This window comes from Piliocolobus tephrosceles, chromosome 4 (assembly GCF_002776525.5).
Source record: "Piliocolobus tephrosceles isolate RC106 chromosome 4, ASM277652v3, whole genome shotgun sequence".
Lineage (NCBI taxonomy): Eukaryota > Metazoa > Chordata > Mammalia > Primates > Cercopithecidae > Piliocolobus > Piliocolobus tephrosceles.
The window spans coordinates 77,396,293-77,423,999 of NC_045437.1; the positions used below are offsets into that span (position 1 = coordinate 77,396,293).

Sequence of the window (27,707 nt, forward strand, 5' to 3'; positions counted from 1 at the left end):
TTTTTTTTTTCTTGGAAGCAGCTCCTTCTTGGGAAAATATTAGAGTTAGTATTTCTAGAGAAAAATACTAGTTTAGAAAGATTAGTTATTTTCGGCTAAGGCAGACCTGAGCTTGTTAATGAACTTGTGGACTCAAAAGGCATATGATCTGAGTGAATTGGTCTTGATTTTGTGTCAGTGGCTGAGAAGATGCTTTTAATCATGCATGAAAGAAATGTTTGTGATGAATTTCCACTGATCTGAAAATGTTTTAATGTTGCTAGTCCTCTTTAGGATTATGTAAGACTGTAGAGTTCTTAGAAGAGTATGGCCTCTCTTGCTTTTTCTCAAAGGCAAATATAATGTCAGGTAATTTTGCTGTTATGCTATTGAAAAAATACCTCCTGAGTCACAGGAAGCATAAATTATTTTTAAAAGATTCACCATGTGTTAGAATGATTGTGTCATATATTAAATATATAAGGGATGACATTTAGACTATTATCATCTTGATGCATGTAAATATAGAATATACTTTCTGAAGTTAAATAGTTTTCTTCAAAATGAGAGATATTTCTCACCATTGCTTTTTGCTGAGTAAGTACCAGAATTAGAATCTTATGCCAAAAATATATTTGGAGTATACATTTGCACAGGAATTTGTTTTTTCCAGACTTTTTAATAGAAAATCTTTAGGTATAAATTACATATGGCAAATATAAAAAGTTTTATTTTTAATCAATTTTAATCAAGTGTAATTTATACGCAATAAAATTTATACATTTTAAGTAGATGAGTCAATCAATTTTGACAGATACACACATCAATGTAACTACCACCCAAATTAAGATCTAGAACATTTCATCTTCCCAAAACGTTCCCTGTGCCTTTTTTGCAGTCGTTTTCTCCCCACCTCCACCTCCCACTCCAAGCAACTACTGATCTGATTCCTGTCACTATAGGATAGTTTAGACTGTTTTCGAATTTCACATAAATGGAGTCAGTACAGTGCATACTTTTTTTGTGTCCGGCTCCTTTTACTCAGCATAATGCCTATGAAATTCATCCATGTTGTTGAGTGTATCAGTAGTTCATTCCTTTTTATCACTCAGTTGTGTTGCGTCATGTGCATATACCAACATTTGTTTATTTGTTTACTTGCTGAACATTTGGGTTTTCAGCTTTTGGCTATTTTCATTAAAGTTACTAACATTTGTGTACTAGTCTTCTCACAGATCTATATTTTTATTTTCTTTAAACAATCAGGAGTGGAATTGCTGGATTATGTGGGTAAGTATGTATTAACTATATAAGAAACAGCCAGACCAGGCACAGTGGCTCACACCTATAATCCCAGCACTTTGGGAGGCCAAGGTGAGAGGACTACTTGAGCCCAGAAGCTTGAGACCAGCCTAGGTAACACAGTGAGACCCTGGCTCTACAAAAAAAAAATTTAACCAGGTGTGGTGGCACAAGCCTATAGGCCTAACTACTCAGAAGGCTGAGGCGAAAGGATGGCTTGAGCCCCGGAGGTTGAGGCTACAGTGAGCCATAAATGCCCCTGCACTCCAGCCTGGGAGGCAGAACAAGACCCTGTTTCAAAAAAACAACAAAAAAGTAACAGCCAAAGTGGGTTTCGGAGTAGTTTATCCTCCCCTCCGCAGTATGTGAAAGCTGTAGTTGCTGCACATCCTTGCCAACTCTTGTCAGTCTTTTAAACTTTAGCTATTATAGTTAATGTATAGTGTCATGTTTTATTTTTAATTTGTTTTTTCTTGATGACTAGTGATGTTTTCATGTGCCTGTTGGCTATTCATTTACATGTCTCTTTTGCCCATTTTAAGACTTGGATTACATATTTTTTAGTTATAAGAATTCTTTACACATTCTGAATAAAAATCCTTTGTCAGTTATAGGTGTTGTGAATATTTACTCCCAGTGTATGGCTTGTCTTTTAATTTTCCTGATTATGACCTTGGAAAAACAGAAGATTTTAATTTGGTGAAGTCAGATGCATCAGTGTCTTCTTTTATGGTTACTAGTGCTTTTTGTATCTTAAGAAATCTTTGCCTACTCCAACATCATGAACACTTTCTCCTATTTTATTTTAGTTCTATAGTTTTAGCTTTTACTTTTAGTGTATTAAATAGTTGGATTTAACTTTGGGGTATCACGATGTGAGGCAGGGATTGAGGTTCCCTTTTTCTTTGTACATTTACCAGTTGTTTCCACACTGTTTATAGAAAAGACTTTTATATGCATTAAATTATGTTGGTGCCAAAGGCTTCATTTTGTCTTTGTTTTTAATTAAAAATTTTAATTTTTTTTAGAGACAGGGTCTCGCTCTTTCACCCAGGTGAGTTCATTGGCATGATCATAGCTCTCTGCATCCTTGAACTCCTGGGCCCAAGTGATCCTCTCAGCCCTGCAAGTAGCTGGGGTATAGATTTTCTTGTGGAGATGGACTCCCACTTATGTTGCCCAAGCTGGTCTCAAACTCTTGGCCTTGATCAAAGGTTTTGTTTTGGATTTGACTTTGAGAAATGACCTAGAATTATATGTTCATATATTAGATATTTTAGACTTTGACTTTATAGGATGTCATTTAAAAAATGTTTTTAGGTCTCTCTTTTTCTTTTTTCTTTTTCTGAGACAGAGTCTCTCTCTGTCACCCAGGCTGGAGTACGGTGGCAGGATCTTGGTTTACTGCAACCTCCACCTCCCAGGTTCAAGCAATTTTCTTGACTCACCCTCTTGAATAGCTGGGATTACAGGCGCCCACCACCACGCCTGGCTAATTTTTGTATTTTTAGTAGAGACGGGGTTTCACCATGTTGGCCAGGCTGGTCTCAAACTCCTGACTTCAACTGATCCACCCTCCTTGGCCTCCCAAAGTGCTGGGATTACAGGTGTGAGCCGTGACACGGCTCTTTTTCTTTTTCTTTTTTTGCAGAAGTTATTATATTTATCACATATTAGAAATAAAGGGTGGGATGGGAGCTCTAGAAATCTACCATGTCAGCTTCTTCCTAGTAGATCCCCATTAGCGATGAATATAAAATAGGGGTGTGTGTGTGTACCCTGAGCTAATGGAATTTGTGGAGCATTTGGTAAAGCTCAGCTGGTACAATCTTAAATAATCAATTCTAAGAGTTTTTAACAACTTTTGTTAATTTTTATTATGTTTAATAATTACTTTAGTATAGATAAGCCTTTCTGTACCTTTGGTTTTCTCATATTTGAGGACTGCAATTTAAATGATCTTCAAGAAGTTCTTTTCTTTCTTCTTGTGAAATGAAATGCTTTTAAAGGTATTTCAGGAATCAGAGGTAGATGAGGTGGTATTTTGGGCAGTGGCAGTTGTTTCTGAAATCACACATTAGTAGCTTTTCCTATCCTTTATCTTCTGTTCTCCTGGAGTGAAAAAGGTGCTATTAGAGGCAAAATTTGTGGCTACTGAAAATATTCCTTAATGCTGGTAGCTTTTTGACTTTGTGCCTCTCTTACCCAAATACATCTATTCTAAACTAAAGCTCTCCCCCTTCTTTTCCTTTGAGCACATGACTACTGCTATCTATCTCTGATTCTTAACCAACAGTAGTAATATAACACTGTGTATTAGATACTGTTTTAAAGGCTTTATGTTTATTGACTGACTTAATCCTCATAAACACCCTTGTGAGGATGCTGCTATTATTTTACTACAGATTTTATAGATGAGAAGACTGAGGCTCAGAGATGTTAAGTTGCTTGTCTAGGTTATACAATTACTAAGTGGCAAAACTGGAATTTGATACAGACTTCCTGGCTCTAAAGCACACACTATCTTACAGCCTCTCAGGAAAAACACACAAGGGGGCAGCTCTTCCCTTCCTTCACCTCTGCTTTTGACTGCAAAAGGCGTAATATTTTATAGCACAATTAAAATTATTTTGGTTAATGTTTTATGAAATTTCTTTCCCTTATAATGCATATTACAGTCTGAATTTCTCTCTGGTGGTAAAGTTTCTGACAAAGCATCTGTGTTTAAAACAAAGCAGCTTTATTTATGAAGGTATTTCTTTACAAACCACAGCCCTGGTGTCCAGCAAAAAGCATGGGTTGTCCTCACATGTGGTTATTCTTCTGGGAAAGCGTCTTAGAGGAGGTGAGCCTTGGCCCACTTGTTAACTGAGAATATGTGCATAGGTCTGGGGTATAGTATGTGTGGATTGGTGGTAAAAAGACTTGGAATTGTGAGGGGCTGAAAGATTAAGAAAGGATGGGGGTTTTGAAATATTGTTACTAAAGAATTCTGTCTGTAGAAAAGATTTCTAGGATCAAGGACCAAGAGCTGGACGATGATGACAACAGGCAGAAATGAGTGTCTTCTCTCAGCCCTTGACCTCTCTGCCATTCCCTCCCCCTTCAAGTGTTCCCCTTTCCTTTGGTTTCCCAGTTGGATGCTGATCCTCTTAGCGTTTTTAACCTCATTGCAGACAGAGGTACTTTCCCATCAGGTTTGCCAAGACAGACTACAATTTTTTTGGTAGAGTTAAAAACAACAAAACCAAAACCAACCATTACAAAAGAAGCAAAGGTATAATCAAAAGTATAGAAAAAACTAGAAAAAAATTTTAGAACAACACGAGTTTACCTAGTTCAGACTTCCTGCCTTATGATAATACCTCCTGTCTCTCTCAGCCTTTTGAACAGCCCAGCTCCCATTGTGCTAGCCTGGAGTCTGAGGCCCCATGGAGTTCCATAGTGGGGAAATTCTCAATCCTCCCTTGCTCCCAAACAGGCCTCTCCTTTGTGGATAGGTCCTGGTGTGTTTCTTCACCTCAGGCCTCTTTAAGCCTGAAGAAGCCTGGGCCCTAAATCTGCTTTTAGTTTTCAATCCCTTGTGGTAACTTGGCTAAGGCCCTTTCTCCTCTGTTGGTAAGGAGGGGTTTTTCAGGCCTCCAGAACCTCTCACAGGTGCTGTGTCTCCTTGTTGGCTTGTTCTGAAGAGGACTCACCAGCTGACTGTCAAACTGGGTCTTTCTCACCTTGGTTCACTATTGGGCCATGTGGACTTCAGTAGGGGCTGCCATCCTACGAAGCTATGCGATTATGTCTCTTTCCTTCTCTGGACAGCAGGAGACCCCTTTTTGAAAATACTACATTTTCTTTTTTTTTTTTTTTACATGGAGTCTCATTCTGTTGTCCGGGCTGGAGCCCAGTGGTGTGATCTCAGCTCACTGCAACCTCCGCCTCCTGGGTTCAAGTGATTCTCCTGCCTTAGCCTCCTGCGTGGCTGGGACTACAGGCCTGCACCACCATACCCAGCTATTATATTTTTAGTAGAGACAGAGTTTCACCCTATTGGCCAGGCTGGTCTTGAACTCCTGACCTCAAGTGATCTGCCTATCTCGGCCTCCCACATGTTGGGATTACAGGTGTGAGCCACCACGCCTGGCCAACACTACACTTTCTAATGAGTTTCTCTTGAAAAAATTTTTAGTTGAAAATGAAGCTGTTGGCTCATAAGTGAAAAGCTTGAGGGCAGGCTGGAATCGGGCGTGGCTAGAATCTGGCTTGGCTGGATGTAGGGGCTCTGCTCTTTCCTCTCCTCCTGTGTTGGCTGCCTCCTGGTGTTCCACAAGGTGGCGGGATGCTCTGGCATTCTGTCCTGTCTCCCAGCCTCCAGGGTTCTAGTCCAGGGAGAAGAACAGCATCTCCTTCTGGGAGTTCCTGCATAAATCCTGTAATCCATTTTTTTCTCTTCTTTCTCTTTTCTAATATGCCATTTTATTTTTTTAATAAGTTGTATATTTTAGTTGAAAAAACGAAAAGTATTTTAAAAAGGTTATGGGGTAAAGAATTTCTTCCATCCTGTCCCTTTTACTATTATAAAAATACCTGTCTTTGTCCTGTTTTAATGGTTTTTGTTCTGAATTTTATTTTTCCTGATAAGATTTGATCTCATACTTTCTTTTTATTTGTATTTACCTAATATATACCTCAGGCAGTTGTTGTTTTTCAGCCATCTTTTAAATTTGTAACCTTTCTGAATTACTTTGTTTTGAGTTGCAATCCTGTTTGTAGCATAGAATTTTTGGTTTTTTTTTTTTTTCCTCTGTGATCCAATCTTAATTTAATTTTCTTCTAATAGGTGAATTTAGCTCTTTAATATGTCAGATACATTTGATATTAGTTTATCTATATTATTTTGTGTTATACTTTCTATTTTTATATCTTCTAAATCTTTCATGATGTGATCTGTTTTCTTTGGATTTTTTTTTTTGTTTGGTTTTGTTCTAGTGGTTGGTTTTAGAATTATAATTTCAAATAATGCCCTTAGTCTTCTAAGAAAATGGTGATTGTTCCCTACTGTGAGTACTGATAAAATTAATGAGTTTCATAGTAAGTCTAATATGGAGACATTAAAGCCAGGTTACTTTGTCTGTCCTACTCAGTCAAGAACCCTGTTTCATTCTGTCTTCAGAGGAGAGAATGAATTACTCAGCTTGGAACTCATCAGTGTTATTATTACCAATGAGTTCACTGTCAGAGGAAGCCTTGTGAGTTTTCCCAGAGGATATTATCTGCCTTTAACAAGGCTCTTTTTGTCTATGAGTTTCTGAAGTCAGTAGAGATCATGAAATTGGTAAGCTGACATTTGTTTGTTCACAGTGGAACATTAGTTCAGAATCTCTGTTGGTGGTCTGTTATGTGATGCCAGAGAGTCACCAGTTTTATTTCCAAGTAGACGTTAAAAGATATTATTGGTTCTGAAGCTCCCTTGTTTTAATGGGGGCTCAACACTTGCCGAGAGAGCATTTAATTTTTCAAAAGCAATGTAGTAGGTAACAGAGAGCCATGTTACATATGAGAAGGATTTTTTTTTTTTAATTAGAAGCTTTAATTTAAAACAGTCTAGCTTGGCATGCCCTATGTAATGACTGAGAGACCGAGATGACTGTCCTGTTGTTAGTCCCACCAACAAGGGCAGAAGGGAAGTTGCCACCCTGGGAGGAGCACATCTTCTGTTCAGGCTCCTCTCCATTCAGGAGGCTTCAGCCCCACAGCACAAATAGCCTCTGTAGCGAGTGGTCAAGGGAATGTGGTTTTATAATTTTTTAGACCTGGGTCAATTATATAATCATAGATAACTTAATTTTTTTGATGCAATGGTATTTACTGTCCACCTCTACTAAAGCAGCTGAATCATAGACTACCATTGGATACATGTCTTTGGAGCAGATTTCCATCCATTTTTACTCCAGTCCTATGGTGGCTACTGGTATTGTTCTTGTTGCCTGCTGTTCTCATTCTGCAGTTTGCCTGTGACTTACCCCGGGAAACCTGTTGAAAATGCTCGCTCTCCTCTAACTTCCTGCCGAATTCAGATTTTGCACCTTCGGAGTTGAAATCTGTGCTTCCAATGTGCTTTGCAGGTGATTCTGATGCTGGTGTCCCACAGACTGAAGTTTGAGGAAATCAAGACTGACAGTTCTGTAAGGTTTATTACCCTTTAATTTTTCAAAAACATATCTTCAGCAACAGAGAGGCATGTTACATATGAAAAGGTTAAAGTAGAAATTTTCGTAAAATCTGTTTGACAGAATTCTGGTAGGATGTTTTGCGTGTGTGCAGAATTTCAAATAGACTTTTTTTTTTTTTTCTTTTCTTTGAGAAGGAGTCACACTCTGTTGCCCAGGCTAGAGTGTGGTGGTGCAATCTTGGCTCACTGTAACCTCCACCTTCCAGGTTCAAGCGATTCTCCTGCCTCAGCCTTCCAGGTAGCTGGGATTACAGGTGCCCACCGCCACACTTGGCTAATTTTTGTGTTTTTAGTAGAGACAGGGTTTCACCATGTTGGCCAGGCTGGTCTGGAACTCCTGACCTCAGGCGATCCACCCGCCTCAGCCTCCCAGAGGGCTGAGATTACAGGCGTGAGCCACCACCTCTGGCCCAAATAGACTTTTGTTTCAGAGATATAGTGATTTGAATTTACCATAATGTTCTTTAATTAAGAAATCTAGGAAAATAGAGATAGGAGATTTTATAACTTCATCCAGTTTGAAAAAATATTTGTGTGAAGATGGTTTAATATACAGATTGCAGAACGATGAATTTAACATTCTTGTCACACTTCCAGGAAAGCCTCAAGGATAAGTGACAAGTCCATTTTTATCAAACTTAATGTGTTTCTAAATCCTTATCTGCTTATCAAACAAAATTTTAATTAGAACTGTAATTGAGTAACCAGCTGCCTCTTGTGTTCACTCTAGGAACTTGTCTAAAAACATTGTGTAGCTCATGTAAGGTCACGCCTTTTTGAGTTGTTAAATAACTTTATTGCAGACTTCTAAAAATCCAGGTATTAAGGAAGTCTACAGGAAGATAAAGATTGATAAGAACTTTGCAGTAGTTAGTCTGATACTCTCTCCCTAGTGGATTAAGGTAGAAAAATCCTTCTTCAGCACCACAGATGGGAGAATATCCTCCCTCTTAGGTTTCTTCCCGAGTCAGCTTATGCCTGCCTAGGCTTGTCGTAGAACAGATAAAGCCTTTGGAGCTAGCTACTCTTGATTTGAATATCTATTAATCTGTTATCTCTTCATGACTTTGGACGTTGTACTTAATGTCTCAAGCTCAATTTACTCATTTTTAAAATGGGAATAATGCCGCCCACAGCAAGGAGAGCTGTAGTTCTGGAGCTTGTACTCATTCATTCCTTTATTGAGCAATACTCTCTAGGTTGAGTACCTGTTTTATGCCAGGCACTGTTCCAGGCATTGAATACAGCAGAAATAACACTGACAAAAGTCCCCATCCTCATGGATTCTAGTGAGCAGGCATTTCACACAAGGTGATTGGGGAAGGTTTCACTGATATGACGACTTTTGAATGGAGACCTGAGGGAGGTGAGGGGGTCAGATCACCATAAAAAATTACTTTTTAACATTATTATTATTTTTCTTTACTGTTTTCTGCTTAACCCTACTAGAGAAAGTAAGGTCTATGACAGTGGTGGGCAGTGGGTGGTGTTCATTTTGTTAGATAATTTTAAATGTGCTCTGTTGTATTAGTTTGTTCTTGTGCTGCTATAAAGAACTACCTGAGACTGGGTAATTTATAAAGAAAAGAGGTTTAATTGGTTCAGGGTTCCACAGACTGTACAGGAATCGTGGCTGGGGAGGCCTCAGGAAACTTACAATCATGGCAGAAGGTGAAGGGGAAGCAGGCAAGTCCTACATGACTGGAGCAAGAGGAAGAGAGAGGGTGAGGTGCCACACACTTTCAAACAAGCAGATCTCATGAGAACTCACTGTCACAAGAAGAGCAAGGGGGAAGGAAGTTCACTCCCATGATCCAGTCGCCTCCCACCAGGTCCCTGCTCCAGCGCTGGGGATTACAATTTGATACGAGATTTGGGCAGGGACACAAATCCCAACCATATCATACATGGAAGCACTTTTCCTGATCACAGGAATGGGGAGCTATTGAAGGAGTCAGAAGGCAAATGCAGTGTCTTCATCTTTAGTGCTCTCTCTGACAGCAGTGTGGTGCAAGGGCTTGAGGGGTAACGTGCAGTAGGCACTCCATAAATGTCTGCTAAGCATTTTTAAAAGTGATCATTCTGTCATTCACTATGAGCCATAAGAGTGGCTGGTAGAAATGCCTGTGAATGTTTAAAAGTGTTACGTAGACTGTATTTCAGAATTGTGTTGACTAATGAAAAATGCCAGTTTTCCCCACCCCACACCTATCTTTCAACTGCTTTGTATTTATTTCTTTATTAAATAGAACATTCCTCAGTAAACTTTCATTTAGAGAAATTCCTCTTTATGATTTATTTGTTCTAAAGGTCAATTCTTAACTTACAAGAAAACTTGTTGAAGTGCTCTAAGAGGAAGTTTTTTTTTTTATTTCTCTCCCGTGTCTAACTTTTATGATAGTATCTGGCAACTATCTTTTTTGTTTTTGCAGAGATTGGGTTTTGCTATTTTGCCAGGCTGGTCTCAAACTCCTGGCCTCAAGTGATCCTCCTGCCTCAGCCTCCTGAGTAGCTGTGATTACGGGTGTGAGCCTCTGTGCCTGTCTAACACCTTTTTTGAGAAACTTTTATTTTTTTTACATATTTATTCTTGATTCATAATATTTATACATATTTATGGGGTACATGTGATATTTTCATTTATGTATACAATATATAATTATAAAATCAGGTGTTTAGGATACCTGTCACCTCAGACACAACATTTCTTTATGTCAGACATTTAATATCTTACTAGCTATTTTGAAATATATGATAAATTATTGATAACTATACTCCTACCCTACTGTGCTACAAAACACTAGAACTTATTCCTTCTATCTAACTGTATGTTTGTACCTATTAACCAGCCTCTTGTTACCTCCCTCCCCAAAGCTCTGGTAACCATTATTCTACCTCTATGAGATCAACTTTTTTAGCTCCCACATTTGAGTGAGAACATGTGACATTCGTCTTTTGGTGACTGGCTTATTTTACCTAACATAATGACCTCAGTTCCATCCATGTTACTGCAAAGACAGGGTTTCATTTTGGGGGGGGCTAATAGTATTCCATTGTGTGCATTTGCCACATTTTCATTATCCATTCATCCACTGATGGACACTTAGGCTGAATCCATCACTTGGCTGTTGGGAATAGTGCTGCAATAAATGTGAGAAGCAGATATCTTTTTGACATACCGAGTTTGTTTCCTTTGGATGTATATCCAGTAGTGAGATTGCTGGATCATCTAGTAGTTCTATTTTTATTATAAAAATTTCTTTTAAGAAAGGGCGTCTTGCCTTGTCACCCAGGCTGGAATGCCATGGCATAATCATAGCTCACTGCAGCCTGGAGCTCCTTGGTTCAAGAGATCCTTCCCACCTCAGCCTCCTGAGTAGCTGGGACTACAAGTGCACTCCACCATGCCCAGCTAATTAATATTATTGTTTTAGAGACAGGCTGTGTTGGTTAGGCTAGTCTGAAACTCCTGGCCTCAAGCTTTAGCTTCCCAAGTAGTTGGGACTATAGGTGTGAGCCATCCTGCCCAGCTAGTAGGTCTATTTTAAGTTTTTAAAGAACCTCCATACTATTTTCTGTAAGAGTTCTCTTAGTTTACATTCCCACCAACAGTATGTAAGAGTTCGCACCTCTTCATGTCCTGACCAACACTTTTTGTCTTTGTGACAATAGCCATTCTAACAGGAGTGAGGTAAATATCTAATTGTGGTTTTGATTTGTATTTTCCTGATGATTAACGTGAGCTTTTTTTTTTTTTTTTATCTATTGGCCATTCATTAGGTCCTTTGCCCATTTTTAAATCTGGTTGTTTGTGTTTTTGGTATTGAGTTTGAGTTTCCTGTATCAAAATACTTCTAAATTCAGCTTGATGATGGAACATTGGTAGTTGCTTATGAGATCAAACAGACTCTTAGGTTAAAGTAAAAAGTAAAAGTTTCAGAAGTAATTTAATTTTAGGAGAAGTCAGTAAAATTAGAATCATTTGTGTTTTATTTGAAAAAATTAAAATATGTTACAAATGTAAGAAACAGTGTAATACAGATATAGAAGAAGGCTGCTGAAACCACCATCTAGTCCAGGATATAGAGTTTCGGCAGTCACTCTAGAAGCTCTCTCTGCCTTCTCGCTATCATAGCCCTCAGAGGAACCATGACTTTGTCACTGTTGTCACCTTCTTAATTTGTCATTGTTATCACCTTCTTAATTTCCTTTGTAGTTTTGTCACCCAAGTATGTATCTTTATGGTTTAATTTTGCCAGTTTATTTTTTAAATGTCTTCAAAATTTTTAAAATTTGTATTTTTAGAGACAAGGGTCTTGCTTTGTTGCGCAGGTGAGCTGGGAACTCCTGGGCTCAAGTGATCCCCCTCCTTAGCTCCCTGAGTAGCTGGGACTACAGGTGCATACCACTGTGCCCGACTTTTTATTAAAATACCTTTTAAAGCTTCTTGACCTACAGGTTCCCTCTCCATCTCTTTTTATTCCTACCACCTCCTTTGGTTTTTTTTTTTTTTTCTTTTTTTGAAGAAACTCAGTTGCTTTTCTTGTGGAGTTTTCCAAAGTCTGGATTTTGCTGATTACATCTCCATAGACTTTAAAATATTACTCTGTATTTTCTGTAAATTGGTAGTTGAGAGGCTTAGTAAAATTCAGGATTTTTTTTTTTCATGGAAGAGGAAGAGAACTTCATAGATTCTATTTTTTCATTAGGAGGCATATAATTATCTCTCTTGTGAATTGAGTAGTCATTGATACTCAGTAGTGACGAACAAGTCTTGCTTTTTAAAGTGTCATTATGAACCCAAGGGTTTAAACATATCTAATGTGTTTTGGCTTCATTGCAGTTGTTATTCTTCCCAGTGCTCAAAATGGCCCGTTACTGGGCAAAGAGAGTCTCTTCAAGGTGACTTCGGTGCCATTTTGCCATGATGCTAGTAATCTTTGGTAGCTTTTTTGCTTTTTGGTGTAACAAGATAGTCTAGGCTCATCTTAAACATTTTCAGTCCCAGACCTGGAGTTAGTCATTTCTCCAGTAATCCCTCCCTAGTTTCTTTTAGTAGGAAATTATATTTCTTTTTCTTTTCTTTCTTTCTTTTTTTTTTTTTTGAGATGGAGTCTTACTCTGTCACCAGGCTGGAGTGCAGTGGCGCCATCTTGGCTCAGTGCAACCTCCCGCCTCCCAGGTTGAAGCAATTCTCCTGCCTCATCTGCCTGAATAGCTGGGACTACAGGCGCGTGACACCACACCCAGCTAATTTTTATATTTTTAGTAGAGATGGGGTTTCACCATGTTGCCCAGGAAGGTCTCGATCTCTTGTCCTCGTGATCTGCACGCCTCAGCCTCCCAAAGTGCTGGGATTACAGGTGTGAGCCACCAGGTCTGGCCCAAATAGACTTTTGTTTCAGAGATACACCACTGCGCCCAGCCCGGCCAGGAAATGGTATTTCTAAACCACAGCCTGTGCAACTAGGGAGTCTATTTATTGGATAGGTCAGATTATATTAAGAACTCATTAAAAAATACTTCTAGGCCGGGCACGGTGGCTCAAGCCTGGAATCCCAGCACTTTGGGAGGCCGAGACGGGTGGATCACGAGGTCAGGAGATCGAGACCATGCTGGCTAACAAGGTGAAACCCCGTCTCTACTAAAAAATACAAAAAAAAAACTAGACGGGCGAGGTGGCGGGCGCCTGTAGTCCCCGCTACTCGGGAGGCTGAGCCAGGAGAATGGCGTAAACCCGGGGGGCGGAGGTTAGCGGAAGTCTGGCCACTGCCCCCCAGCCTGGGCGACGGAGCGAGACCCCATCCCAAAACAAAAAAAAAAAAAAAAAAAATACTTCAAATTCAGGGCTAAAGAGTTTTTATTTAACTTTTACAGTCTGACATCTGTATCTCCTTTTCCCAACCATGTTGACAAGCCTGGTTCTTATGTAAGTACTCTGATTTTCTCATTTCAAATATCAGGTATTTAATTTGCTTTATCTCACATTACTGAATCTATATTATTAAAATTGTATATTATAAAATGCCGTTCCTTTTGGTCTTCCATTTCTTCCCCATTTGTTTCAGGGTTGTAATATATCTGCATCATCAGAGCATATAGCCATTAGGTACTATACCGTCTTTCTTATAGTCTCCATTGAGTCTTAGTTCTCCAAGCAAATATGTAGTATATGCTCACCGCCAATTCTTATATCCATGTCTTTCTAGTCATTTTGGGTGTCTGAAATTTATTCTGTAGCATAGTTGTTCTTACAACTTAGTGTGCATCAGAATTACCTGGCAGGCTTGTTAAAGCACCGAGTACTGGGCCTCACCGGCAGATTCTCTGGCTCAGCACGTGTGGGATGGGGCCTGAGAATCTGTGTTTCTAACAAGTCCCCAGGTGGTGGTGATGCTACTGGTCTGGTGACCATACTTTGGTTATAGCCGTCTGTGGCCTTTATACATGGAAGATTGGCTAAGCGTAAAATTCTGGACTTACAGTTTATTTCTTTGAGTATCTTAAAGATGTTACTCTATTGTCTGTAGCATAAAGCATTGCTGTTAAAGTTTGGCAACTCTGTTTTTCTTTCTTTTATAAACAACTTGTCATTTTGGCTGGAAATAATTTTACTAGATTACTTATTGTGGTGGTCATTATGGGTTGATTTCCCCAGGTATGTGATGTGTTTTTTAAATATATAGTGTCAAGTTATTTTTCTATTTCTTTGCTTTGCCCTCTTTGCCAAGTTTGTACCTTGGGAGCACCTTTTATATACGTTTTAGATCTTCTTTGCCAACCTTTTCCATTTGTTACTTTCTTCCAATCTTTCAGATCTCCTTTTTCATTTCTTTTTGACTTTGAAAAAATTTCCCCCTTTCATTTCCTGCTTCTTATCTTTATTATCTGTAGTATTTATTCAGTTGTGTTCCTTCTAGTCTATCCTTCGTTCTGAGAAGTTTTTCTTTTGTCTCTAATTCCTGAGTTCTGCCCATTCATTTCTGAGTTTTTCTAAGTCCAATTTGTTTTCTTAATAATTTTTTTAACTTGTTAGGGTTTTTATGTTTTATGGAGATGTCTAACATTCTGTTGTCTGTAGAGATGTTATTGTGCTTATTCTCTTATTTCTTGTCATAACTTTGTACAGAATTTGAGTTTGGTCCTTTTCTATTACTCATTTTTATGCAAATTCATTTTCCCAAACTTCTAGAAGAGGCGTGGGTTCAAAATAGCTTTTCTGACTTCATAGTTCTGGTAGTGGTTTTTAACTCAAAGTATTATTTATAAACCATTCATTTTTAAGTGTAGAGTTTATACAACTGTAAGTGTAAGTGGTAGTTTTACACAATTTTGTAACCACTATCACAGTCAAGATGTGGAAGAATACTTTTACCCTCAAACTTTCTCATGTGCTTTTGCAGTTGGTTCCCTCCCTTCACATCTGGCCCTAGGCAATTATTAATTTTCCACCAGTATATTTTACCTTTTACAGAATTTCTTTTTTTTTTTTTTTTTGAGACAGAGTCTCACTCTATCGCCTGGGCTGGAGTGCAGTGGCCGGATCTCAGCTCACTGCAAGCTCCGCCTCCCGGGTTTACGCCATTCTCCTGCCTCAGCCTCCCGAGTAGCTGGGACTACAGGCACCAGCCACCTTGCCCGGCTAGCTTTTTGTATTTTTTAGTAGAGACGGGGTTTCACCGTGTTAGCCAGGATGGTCTCGATCTCCTGACCTCGTGATCCGCCCGTCTCGGCCTCCCAAAGTGCTGGGATTACAGGCTTGAGCCACTGCGCCCGGCCCAGAATTTCAAATACAGGATATCTTACAGTATATATTAACATTTTTTGGCTTGATTTCTTTCACAAAATATGATATTTTTGCGATCATTCATTTTGCTACATACTGTTCAGTATTTGCAAATGTGACAGCTCATTTTCTCCTGGCTCTGTTCTGTAGTACTTTTGTCTTTTTAACAATTACCCTGTTATTCCTTTTCTCCTCATTTTAGATTCTGTTCATAGGAGTTTTTCCTCAGTGTAAGATTTGTCCTAAAAAAGTGCTTTGCACCATTGATTTTGTGAGTCCATAGGGCCTAGAGTTCTCAAGCCCCTTCAGGCCTTACTGTGGACCCCTTGTAGTCACTATTATGAAATGTACAACCTGCACTCCCAATTTCAGCTCCTCAAAAGTATATCCTACTATACTTTCCAGCTAGTACCTGGTTGCTGTTTTGTGTTGTTCCTGTTTTCCGATTGTTAGAGTTCTGTTGCTTCTGTCTGCTGCTTCTCACATGGTTGCTGATAGCATTTGTGTCTTATTGTTCATCCCACCTGCTTGCATTTCAGGGTTCTTAATATCTTGAGATGCAGTCATAATGTAGTACATGTTATCTGTGGGTTTTAGTTTGGTTATTAAATTCTCTGTTTTTATGGCAGGATTTAGGGAGACAAAAACTGCTTGAATCTAACAAAAAACAATTATTTCAGTAAAATATTATATCAAGAAAAATACCCAAAAATTACAAATATGTGTTAAATGATACATTTATTTCTACTTTTCATAATGTTGAGGGAGGGAGTGTTCTGCTTTTGTGATGGGGTATAGCCATTTGTGTTTATATATTTTCTGTATCTTTTACATATGTCTACCACATTTTATTGTCTGTTGTCTTAGATTGTAAACTAAGAAAGAGTGATTGATGTGTGGCATATGCCCATGAGAATTTGTTTAACTGTTTTTGTGAAGTAAAAACAAATATATAAACTATAGATTTTCTGTCATAAATCCTTCTTTCTGAATTTTAACCTAGTTCTTAAGCAAAATAGGTAATAAAGTTTCACTATTGTTTATTTATTACAAGGCATTGTAATTGAACTTTTAAATCAACTCATACGATCTCCTTGCTCAGGAAGGAAAATCATAAAAATAGAAAAAAGCTTGCTTTATTTTGGTGCTGGGGATGGTTTCAAGTCTTTTTTCGGTTTTCTGTAGAGACCAAGAAAGTGTTCTGCATAGGGAGCCAAAGAAAAAAGTATTGAGAAACTTTCTAAATTATCTTAACTCAGTTGTTTATAGTATAGCTTTACTTTACAGACCACTTTTTATGTACTTGGATCATTAGCTGTACCTACATCAATATACATAAGATAAGCTTCCAAAGGAAATACCCTTTGCTTTGGGAATACTCTTTGTAAATACTCTTTCCTATCATCTACTAATTTTCATTATAGCACCAGTCTTTTATTTGTATAGGTCAGTGGTTCTTTAACTTTAGTGTGCAGTAGAGTCCCCTGATGCTGGGCCCCTCCCAACACCTGTTTCTGTTTCAGATAAAGACGAGAGAGGTATGTGTACATATCTAAGAGTGAGCACAACCAAAGCTATATAAAACCTTCATGGAGAAAATTACAGAACATTACTGTTGGATATAATAGACATGAATAGAGGAATATACCAGCTTTGATAATGTGATATCTCTAAGATGTTATTTCTCTCTAAATTAATTCATTACATATAGAATCAAAATACCAATAAGGGCTGGGTGCAATGGCTAATGCCCATAATCCTAGCACTTTGGGAGGCCAAGGTAAGCAGACCGCTTGAGTCCAGGAGTTTGACAGCAGCCTGAGCAACATGGCGAAACCCCGTATCTACTAAAAATAGAAAAAAATTAGCTGGGCATGGTAATACGTACCTGTAGTCCTAGCTCCTTGGGGCTGATGAGGGAGAATTGCTTCGCCCTAGGAAGTCGATGATGCTGCAGTAAGTCCTGATCGTACCATTACCACTGCACTCCAGCCTAGGCAACAGAGTGAAACTCTGTCTAAAAATAAATTAAATAAATAAATAAATAAGTAAAATAAAATAAAATAATCACAGGAAGTTTCTTGTGAAGACAGAATGTAAGTGAACCTAAAATTTACAAAGAAAATCAAAGGTCCAGGAGTAGCCAAGACAATCTTGAAGAGCAAGGTAGGGGCCTTGCCACTTTACCTATAGATGCCAAGCTAAGAAATTAAGAGACCGTGATCCTGGTTTAGAGATAGACAAAAAGATCAGTGGAACAGCATGGAGAAGCCAAAGACATATATAGAGATGCAATATGCAGTGAAAGTAACATTATAAATCAGCAGAGACATATGGAATGCTCTCTAATTGCTGCTTTGATCATTAGTTATATGGAAAATGTAGTTGTATTTATAACTTCACACTATCCACAAAGATAAATTCTGGTGAATAAATTCAGAAAGCAGATCTTAAATTTATTAGAAAATATAATAATAAAATACTTAACTGCAGTTAAAATTTAAAAAGTACATATATCTTCATGTATAAATCTTAGAAATAGTGTAACATTGAGTATAGAGTCAATTTGTATGGTTAAGATAAAGTACCACTCATACAAAATGAAAAGCATGAAATGATACAGTTTTTTATAAAAAATGAAAACATACATGGTAATATACATCACATTCAAGATAATGTTTGCTTCTTTTCTTTTATTAATTTTTTAAAAAAATTTGAGGCAGAATTTCACTCTTACCCAGGCTGGAGTGCAGTGGTGTGATCACAGCTCACTGCAGCCTTGACCCCCCAGGCTCAAGTGATCCTCCCATGTCAGCCTTCCAAGTAGCTGGGACTATAGGCATGTGCTACCATGCCTGGCTGATTTTTGTGTTTTTTGTAGAGAGAGCCATGTTGCCCAGGCTGGTCTTAAATTCTTGAGGTCAAGCAGTCCTCTTGCCTTGGCCTCCCAAAGTGCTGGGATTACAGGTGTTGAGCCACTGTGCCTAGCCAGCATTTCCTTCTGGTAATTGTAGAGGGATGTGATTAGGGAGGGATATGTGCAGGCTACAACTGTAACTAAAGTTTTATATTTTTAAATAAAAATGTTTTAAAGCAACATGTGACGAAACATTAACACCAAATGAATATCAAACAACAAAGAAATAGTTGAAGAAATTGTGGCATCTATATACTATGAAATATTTTTCAGCCATTAAAAAGAAGGAGTTGTAGCTAGGTCATTTTTATGGAGGGACTTTCAGGAATTATTAAGTGAAGAGAACAGGACACAGACATATGTTTATAAAATCATCTTAGTTTTATAATATAGTAACATAATATATAATGAGCATATATTAGATATATGAACATGAAAAAATATAGAGAGATTCATTCTAGGCCGTTAACATGAGAGATAACAGTCTTGGGAGTGAGGTGGTAAAGAAGGAAGAGGAGGAGGAAGGAATAGGGAGTCAAGAAAAATAGGAAACGAAAATGCAGTTACCAGCATGATATGATTTTGTTTATGTACTCAGGCAAATTTTTATACATATTTTTAGAAGGACTGTAGAATCACTTTAAAGAGTGAGAGTTAACCTAATTTACTATATTTGACTGGAGACTGTGATAGAAACAGATTTAGCAGAAAGTCCCTCAAAGAAAGAGTTACTCAGTGCTGTATTCTGTTGCTAGAGTATTTAAACAAATAATGTAATCAAATCGAAATGATGCTTTTCAGTTTTTCTCCCTTCATATTTAGTAACATAATGGACCCTAATTTCAATGAGTTTTTCTTTTTAAATAATGATAAAGAACTCACAACGTGCTAGGTGATATAAAATAGCAGTTAATAAAAAGTATTCATTTTAATATTTTATGAAATAGAGCTTTTTGGCAGAGAAACTTTAGCTCTTTCTTTCTCTTTCTTTCTTCAGCTTGGGAAAGAATAAGGAATAAATATCTTTTTTCCAAGACCTAAATACCGGCATTTCATGATAATAGATAAGTTACCTTTGAAATTTTCCTTTTTTCTTTCAGTGTGCAGGATGACAGAATTCGAGTTGAAAGGATGGATAACATTTATTTTGAATACAGCCATGCTTTCCAGGCAGTTACAGAGTTTTATGCAAAAGACACAGTTGACATTAAAGGTAAATATTTTCCCTGTAGGTCCTGAAGTTGAACTGATTGGAAATTTGGATAAAGGCATGAGTATGATTCTCAATTTTATGATGTCTAGGTAGTTACTATAAATATGTGGGAGAAGAAGATCTCACTGTTGTGCTCATCAGAAACACTGTTGCACTGCAGTCCCAGCTACTGGTTAGGCTGAGGCAGGGGAGGATCACCTGAGCCCAGGAGTTTGAGGCTGCAGTGAGCTATTATCACACCATTGTAGTCCAGCCTGGAGTGAGACCCTGTCTCCTAAAAACAAAAAGAACCATTGCAGCTTTTTAAAGAATTATGACCAGCTAGTAACTTGATGGTTTTGACATATTCATTAGAGTAGAAGGAGTTTTTGACCATCTTTCCTTTTTGCTTATCTTTAAAGATGGCTCATTAATATCTTTGTATTTTGTAGACTAGATGATAAATATTCTGATGAAGACTAGCATTTTGAAATGTTGGTTGCCAAAATTAAAATACCAGAATGTTAGTGACAGGGTTGAAATATGTTAGGTAGTCATTGTTTAATTCACACGTCCACAGTCAGCATTAATGCTTACTTTCATTTGTACCTCACATTCCTGCCAGTCCAGCTTATGTTGGAGTCCATTTTGTGGATGGTGAGGTGAATAGACATTTTCCCCCTTGGCATAAACTTGGCTTCACTCTGGTCTTCATCATACCTCATATGGAGGAAATTTATCCCTGTCACATGCTAGAGAGCGTTCATCATCAGCTCCCTGTCACTGCTCCATTTAAGCATCAGTGTCTGGTTAGCATTTCCTTGCATCTAGGCATCAGTGTCTTGTTAGCATGTCTCTTAATTTCATGATGCCTTCGTCAAATTGAATCAAGTGTCTGAGCATGTATCCTACTTCTTTTTATTTTTTTTGATAAGGTCTCACTCTGTCACCCCGGCTGGAGTGCAGTGGCGTGATCTCAGCCCACTGCAACCTCTGCCTCTTGGACTCAAGCAATCCTCCCACCTCAGCCTCCCAAGTAGCTGGGACTACAGGCATGCACTACCACACCCAGCTAATTTTTGTATTTTTTATAGAGGTGGGGTTTTGTCATGTTCCCTAGGCTGGTCTTGAACTCCTGGGCTCAAGCGATCCTCCCACCTCAGCCTGCCAAAGTTGCTGGGATTACAGGCATGAGCCACCGTGCCCAACCAAGTGTATCCCACTTCTAACACCAGTATTCAGTATTACCAAGGGGTCATCTTATGTTCAGCTAAAGACCTGATTAAATCCCAAGACTACGATGACCTATTCGTGGTATCAGATTTACTTAAAAGATATGGGCCAGAAAACACACCTTGCAACTGGAGCATGTGTTCCCCTTAGTGGGACAGTCCTCACAGCAGTCTTTGTGGCAGTGCCCTGGAGAGTGTATGAAGGAAGGAGACTCACATCAAGTGAGCATAAGCGGCACCCTGGCTTAGAAGCTCCATGCCCTTGAGGAGACTGTATTTCTTGCTGCAATCTCTACAGAAGACATGCCCGGTGACAAAAGTCAGTGCACTAAGAGAAGGCCAAAACTCTGAGGTCGGGTATTTATAATTCTTCTCAGTCCAGATATAATGTACTGATATTTGGTCATTTTTACCACAGGCAGTGCTACTTCTAACCCATTGATACACCATCATAATCACATTTTCTGGGGAACAAAGCTAGAAAGTTAAAAGAAAATAGAATTCTCAGTGGAACGGAAAGGTGTTGTTAGCACTTCATTTACACTCTGGTTTTATAAACACCTGTAGTTAAAATTAGTAAGATGTTTTATATTACTGATTTGTAGAGAACATCTTGTAATATATATATATATATTTTTACTTTTAAAAGTAATTAATGCTTATTGCAAGAAAGTCAAACAACATAGTTGTATATAAAGAAAAAAGTAAAGTGCCTGCCCTCAAACTTGTCCTCTGCCCTTGCTGCTTATATGTTGGAGGGATTATCATTAAAATTTGGCATATATCATTGTGTAAAAATCCACACATCCACACATAAATGTACACACATAGTTCTCTGTGTTTGTTTAACATAGCTGGGATTTATTCGTTGAGCTAATTTTTTTGAATGCCTATTTTATATGCGAGGCATTGGGCATACAATAAGGAATAAAACAAACAGAAATTCCTGCTCTTTTGGAGTTTACATTCTAATGGTGAGAGATGGACAATAAAGTAAACCAATGTGTTAGAAGGTGATATATGCTATGAAAAAAATAAGGCAGGGGAGTAGGTTGAACTTTTAAATAGGATGGTAAAGAAGGGCCTCACTGAGAAACGGCACTTGAACGAAGATTTGAATAGAGACTGAAGGAGTTAAGGGAAAAAGCCACATAGACATGTGAAGAAACAGTATTTCAAGCAGAGACAACAGTAAGCACAAAATATCTTAAGGTGGGAGGGTGCTTGGCATGTTTAAGGAATAGCAAGTAGTCTGTGTGCTGGAACAGAGTAACTGATGGGGAGAACATTAGGAGGTGAGCTCAGAAATAAAGAAGAAATGGCAGGCAGATTGTGTAGGGTCACTGTAAGGACTTTGGCTTCTACTCTCAATGAGTTGGGGGATGTTGGAGGACTTTGGGGCAAAATAGTCTAATGATCTGGTACACATTTTAAAGAGAATTCCTCTGGCTGCTCTGTTAAGAATACCCTGTAGGGTGCAAGGATGAAGCAGTGAGAGCAGATGGAAAGCTGTTGCAGTGTTTGCAGTGAGACATGAAAATGATCAGACAACTTTTCCCCCCAACTTAGCAACATGTTATAGATGGCCTTCCATATCAGTGCAGATAACTGGAAGTCATTCCGTTTAGTTGGTACATAATAACCAGGATTTACCAAACTTTACTTAAGTACTATACTGTTAATGTTGATTTAGGTGGCCTCCAGTTTTTTTAATACTCCAAAAGATTTTTCAAGTCACCTCCTTGTACACACATCCTCGACATGCAGTTTGGAGTATTTCTAGGCAAAGGGGATGGGCATTTTACGTTTTGAAAAAATACCCTGTTCTCCAAAAAAGGTTCATTCCACCATCAGAAAAATGCCCTTTTTTTCCATGCCCTGGGTATTAGTAATAATTTACATTTTTCCAAACGTCAATTTTAGGAGATATTGTCTAAATTATTATTTCAATAACCATAAAGTTTTACTTAAAATTTGTGTTTCATAATGGTAATAAGTTAATGATTCTATTTATTACATTTTTAAATTTGATTAATTAAATTTTTTTAATAACAAGTTAATATATTCTGTTTTCTAGGTTCTCAAATTATTTCTGGCATTGTTAACTTAGAGAAGCCTGTGATTTGCTCTTTGGCTGCCATCATAAAATACCTCAAAGAATTCAACTTGGAAAAAATGCTCTCCAAACCTGAGTGAGTGATTCCTCCAAAATTAAAAAAAAGAGGGAGGCTATATTATGAACATTTCTTAAATTGAATTTGGTAGTACTATACTTAGAGAAGCTTGCCTGCTATTGATAGAATACTAGGGTGCAAGGATGAGCTATTTGGTATTGTTGCTGAAGAATATTAAAAATATATTGATAGAATTCTGTCAAATAAATTGTATTCATGATAGCTATTTGATATATTATAGTTTTGACTACAAAACTGTGCTTTATACTCACTTTATCCAGAAATAGTATTAAAAAGCATTCATAAAATTTTACCACCTTTCTTATTCTTGGTTTCATTTCTTATTTCATAGACCATAAAGTTAGAAAAGGGCCAGCTGCTAACACAGCTTTTTACAAGAGTGATTAACTGTGGATTTTGGAAATTTAAAAGCTCACAATTGACATTCTAGGAAAATACTAGTTTAATAACCAGTGGAATAGAAAAAAGTAGTAGGATACTTTTCTTGTCTTTTTACATTCCGCCTTCACCAGCCCCTTGTCTTTGGCTCTGTCAAGAATCACCCTCCATTATATTGATCCAGGATACAGCAACTGTCCCATTCTGCACAGGTGGGAGGGGAGATAGGTGCTATCTCAGCAAAATGACAGAATATAAATTAACTAGGAAACAAGGAAGTGGTGCTGGTTCAAGGTTGCTGGAGAGAGTCGAAGAAAGGCAGGTTCCTTGGGGTTCTTTTTGTAATGTCTTTGATGTGTGTTCTCCCGTGTGGTACTAGAACAGAGTATCATTTCTCTGGAAACAATTTTATCCTATTTAAAAGCAATCTAAATGCCCATCAGGGATCTTTGTGCTATATTCATGCAATGTAATGTTATACAACAGTGAAAATGAATGAACTAGAGCTATTAATGTATAACCAATACTTAAAATTTCATGAACAGTATATTAAGTCAAGAATAAAGTTGCTGAAGGCCACACAGTACATACCATTACATGAAGTTAGAAACATGTGAAATCGTACTCTATACTGCTTAAGAATATGTATATACTTAGGGATTAAGTGAAAACATGCAGGGGAGTGACAGAAAATTCAGAAGCAGGGTTTCTTCCAGGAGGAAGAAGGGAAAGGAGTAAAGATTGGGGATAGATGTGGCATAGTGGAGTTCAACTGATGTTTCATTTCTGAACCTGGGTATTGTATTAATCTGGACATTTTTTAGTGTGGCCAAAGTGTTTTATTTTAAAAAGTGTCAGCCCGGCATTATACCCTCATTGGATTCTACTTTGAGCTCCAAAAATAAACTTATTAAAGAGATCAGTCTATATGGTTGGCTGTGTTGGGGCTTTTTAAAAAAGGGGTGACAAGCTACCTACCAGTTTGACTTGTTAATGATAGGGACCCTGTAAGTGAGGTAGAATTAGTGATAAAGAGCTTGCCCATTAAGACTTGTGTTTCTGTTCTATATCACCAACCAAAGAAGTATTAATGTTGGAGTAAGGAAACTAACTTAAAAATCAGGCCCTGATGTGTTCAGAAGCAAATGAATTTGGACCTAGAAATATGTGTCCTCCCCATATATATATATATTTTCTTTTTTTTTTTTAGATGGAGTCTAGCTCTGTTGCCCAGGCTGGAGTATAGTGGTGCGATCTCAGCTCACTACAGCTTCCACCTCCTGGGTTCAAGCAATTCTCCTGCCTCCATCTCCCGAGTAGCTGGAATTACAGGTGCATGCCACCACGCCCAGCTAATTTTTTGTATTTTTAGTAGAGACAGGTTTGACCAGGCTGTTCTTGAACTCCTGGCCTCAAGTGATCCTCCCGCCTTGGCCTCCTAAAGTGCTGGGATTATAGGCGTGAGCCTCTGCGTCTGGCCTGTCTTCCTCATATTTAATTCAAAGTAAGAATAATACCAAACAATAAAACAAGACGTCTATATATACTGAAATTAAAATAGCATCTTTTCAGATTACCTGAAGGTTAACCTCTTCACTCTTGATAAATTGAGTGAAGCTGAACTTTTTGCCTCTTATAATTGATGGTGGAGGATGGTCAGGAAACTGGCTCTGCTAGTGACTTAGTGTATGATATAATCTACCTGTTGGGTACTTCCATGGAGCCAAAGCCAAAAGACATAAAGTGCTCCCCTTTGTATGTATTCCCAGCATCCAGCATAAGCCTGGCACCTAGTAGGCTTTTATTATATATTATTATTATTATTATATATAATATTAATACAGGATTAATGAAAGAGGGAAGGAATTCTTTGTTCTATGAGGGTGTATTTCACTGGAAATTGCCAAAAGGTCATTGGAAACCAAGATTAATTAATAAAGATGGTGATCGAACTGGTACTCTAGTTTTGCTTTAAAACGAAATGTGTTTATGAGTGGCATGTAATTTGACTCTGAAGATCATTCTAAAAGAGTAATTCTATAGTTCTTATATTTTGCAAAAATAATATTGCTTCTTTTTTTCTTTTTTCTTTTTGAGACAGAGTCTCGCTCTGTTGCCCAGGCTGGAGTGCAGTGGCATGATCTCGGCTCACTGCAGCCTCCATCTCCTGGGTTCAAGTGATTCTCCTGCCTCAGCCTCCCAAGTAGCTGGGACTACAGGCACGCACCACCACGCCTGGCTAATTTTTGTATTTTTAGTAGAGATGGGGTTTCACCATATTGGCCAGGCTGGTCTCGAACTCCTGACCTTGTGGTCCACCCACCTCAGCCTCCCAAAGTGCTGGGACTACAGGCGTGAGTCACTGCACCCGGCTGCTTCTTAAGGTGATTACTTTGGAAAAATGAATTTTCTCCTTGTAGATGAAAAATTCAGTTGCATTACTTTATAAACATACCTTATGCTGCTGAAGTTTTGGACTTTTATTTCAAAAGCTGTGTTATCAAGGGGAAAATAAATTTCACTTGAGTTGGCTTGTTTAGCAAATTCTTTCACAAACATTGCTGCGTGTTTCATAAAAATCAGTGATACGTATTTATTCAAAGGTCCTTGTGCCATTACAGTAGAATTTTAGGTAGTCTGAGAAAATATGCCATTTCAGGAATTGTTCTTAAGGATGATTTAAGTGAAGTTTTGTTAAGGCAGACTTGAGGTTCTAAAGTTATTTTGAGAGTTTAAGTTTGTTTCAAAGAAAAATAGTGTAACAAAATAAATAGAATGTGAGGGTGTTAGATATTTATTATGACAGAATTAACCTGATTCCTAAATTTATGAAATTCAAAGGAATCAACTTTTTGTTGTTAGAAGTGAGTGCTTTTGTCATTTTGGATAGTTTTTATTTGGAGTGGTCACAACTTCAAAAAGATATTGGAAATTTCAGGAAAGAGTGAGAAAATCCACCCAAGGTAAACTGTAAAACCTTTTTTTTAAAGAAAACTTCTTATGATAACAGAATAATAACATGTGGTGATTACCTTTACTTACTAGTGAAAGAAATAGCTTAATATATAAGCTGCTCTAATGACATCTAATGGCTAGCAGCCAGGGATGCTGCTAAACATCCTAAAATGCACAGGATGTCCCTACAGAACACATTATTTGGCCCCAAATGTCAACATTCCAAAACCAAGCAAATATATTACAAGAAAAGAAACCACAGACCTGTATCTTTTGATTATAGACATAAAAATCCTCAGTGAAATCTAAGTACATGGAATCAGAAATATATAACAAATGATTTTACATCATGACTATTGGATTTATTTCAGGCATACAGGTTTGGTTTTAAAATCTGGAAACCAATTCATCTAATCTCCCTCATCAAAAACTACATGATAGTCCCAATAGACAGGAAAAGCTCTTCATAAGATTTAACACCCCTTCATAATAAAAACACTGAAAAAACTACAACTAACGTGGAACTTTCTTGACCTGACAGTGGACATTTATGAAAACCTCACAGACATTAAACCTATCTGTTGTTGTTAAGATGCAGTATTCTGGCCGGGCGCGGTGGCTCACGCCTGTAATCCCAGCACTTTGGGAGGCCAAGACAGGCGGATCACGAGGTCCGGAGATTGAGGCCATCCTGGCTAACACGTGAAACCCTGTCTCTACTAAAAATACATAAAAATTAGCTGGGCATGGTGGTGGGCACCTGTAGTCCCAACTACTAGGGAGACTGAGGCAGGAGAATGGCATGAACCCAGGAGGCGGAGCTTGCAGTGAGCTGAGATCACGCCACTGCACTCCAGCCTGGGCGACAGAGCGAGACTCCGTCTCAAAAAAAAAAAAAAAGATGCAGTAATCCTCAGATGACTCTCTAAGTTCAATGCAATTTTTGTATCAAATCCCAGCTGGCTTTCTTGGAAAAATTGACAAGCTGATCCTAAAATTCATAGAATTCATATCTCAGTTTCAAAACTTACTACAAAGTGAGTAATCAAGACAGTGTGGAGGGTGGGGTTAAAAGAAAAGACAGTGTGGAATTGGCATAAGCACAGACATATGATCAATGTGTTAGAATTGAGAGTCTAGAAATAAACTTATGGACATTTGATTACTGACAATTCAGTGGAGAAAGAATAGATTTTTTTCAAACAAATGGTGCCAAGATAGCTGTCTGTGCAAGACAATGAAGATGGAGCCTTACTTCCTGTTATATTTGAGTTTGGAAGATAACTCAAAATGGACCAAAGACCTGTTATGAGTTAAAACTGTTACACTCTTAGAAGAAAACATAGGTCTAAATCTTTGTAACCTTGAATGAGGCAAGGATTTCTTAAGTATGACATCAAAAACACAAGTGAGAAGAGCAAAAATAGATACGTTGAACTATATCAAAATAAAAGCTTTTATTCTTCAAAGAACACCATCAAGAAAGTGAAAAGACAACCCACTGAATAGAAGAATTTTTGCAAATCATATATCCAGTAAGGGACT

General features: G+C 38.0%; 1 protein-coding gene across 2 annotated transcripts in view; it reads left to right on the forward strand.

Moving 5' to 3' along the window:
• The window catches only part of MSH3 (mutS homolog 3), a 230,807-nt gene that overhangs the window by 50,050 nt on the left and 153,050 nt on the right, over positions 1–27,707 (forward strand). For both annotated transcript variants that reach the window (XM_023214955.2, XM_023214956.2), the window contains exons 9-10: positions 19,311–19,423; positions 22,712–22,826. In XM_023214955.2, the coding sequence (XP_023070723.2) occupies positions 19,311–19,423; positions 22,712–22,826 (228 nt within the window). The remainder of the gene's footprint in view (positions 1–19,310; positions 19,424–22,711; positions 22,827–27,707) is intronic.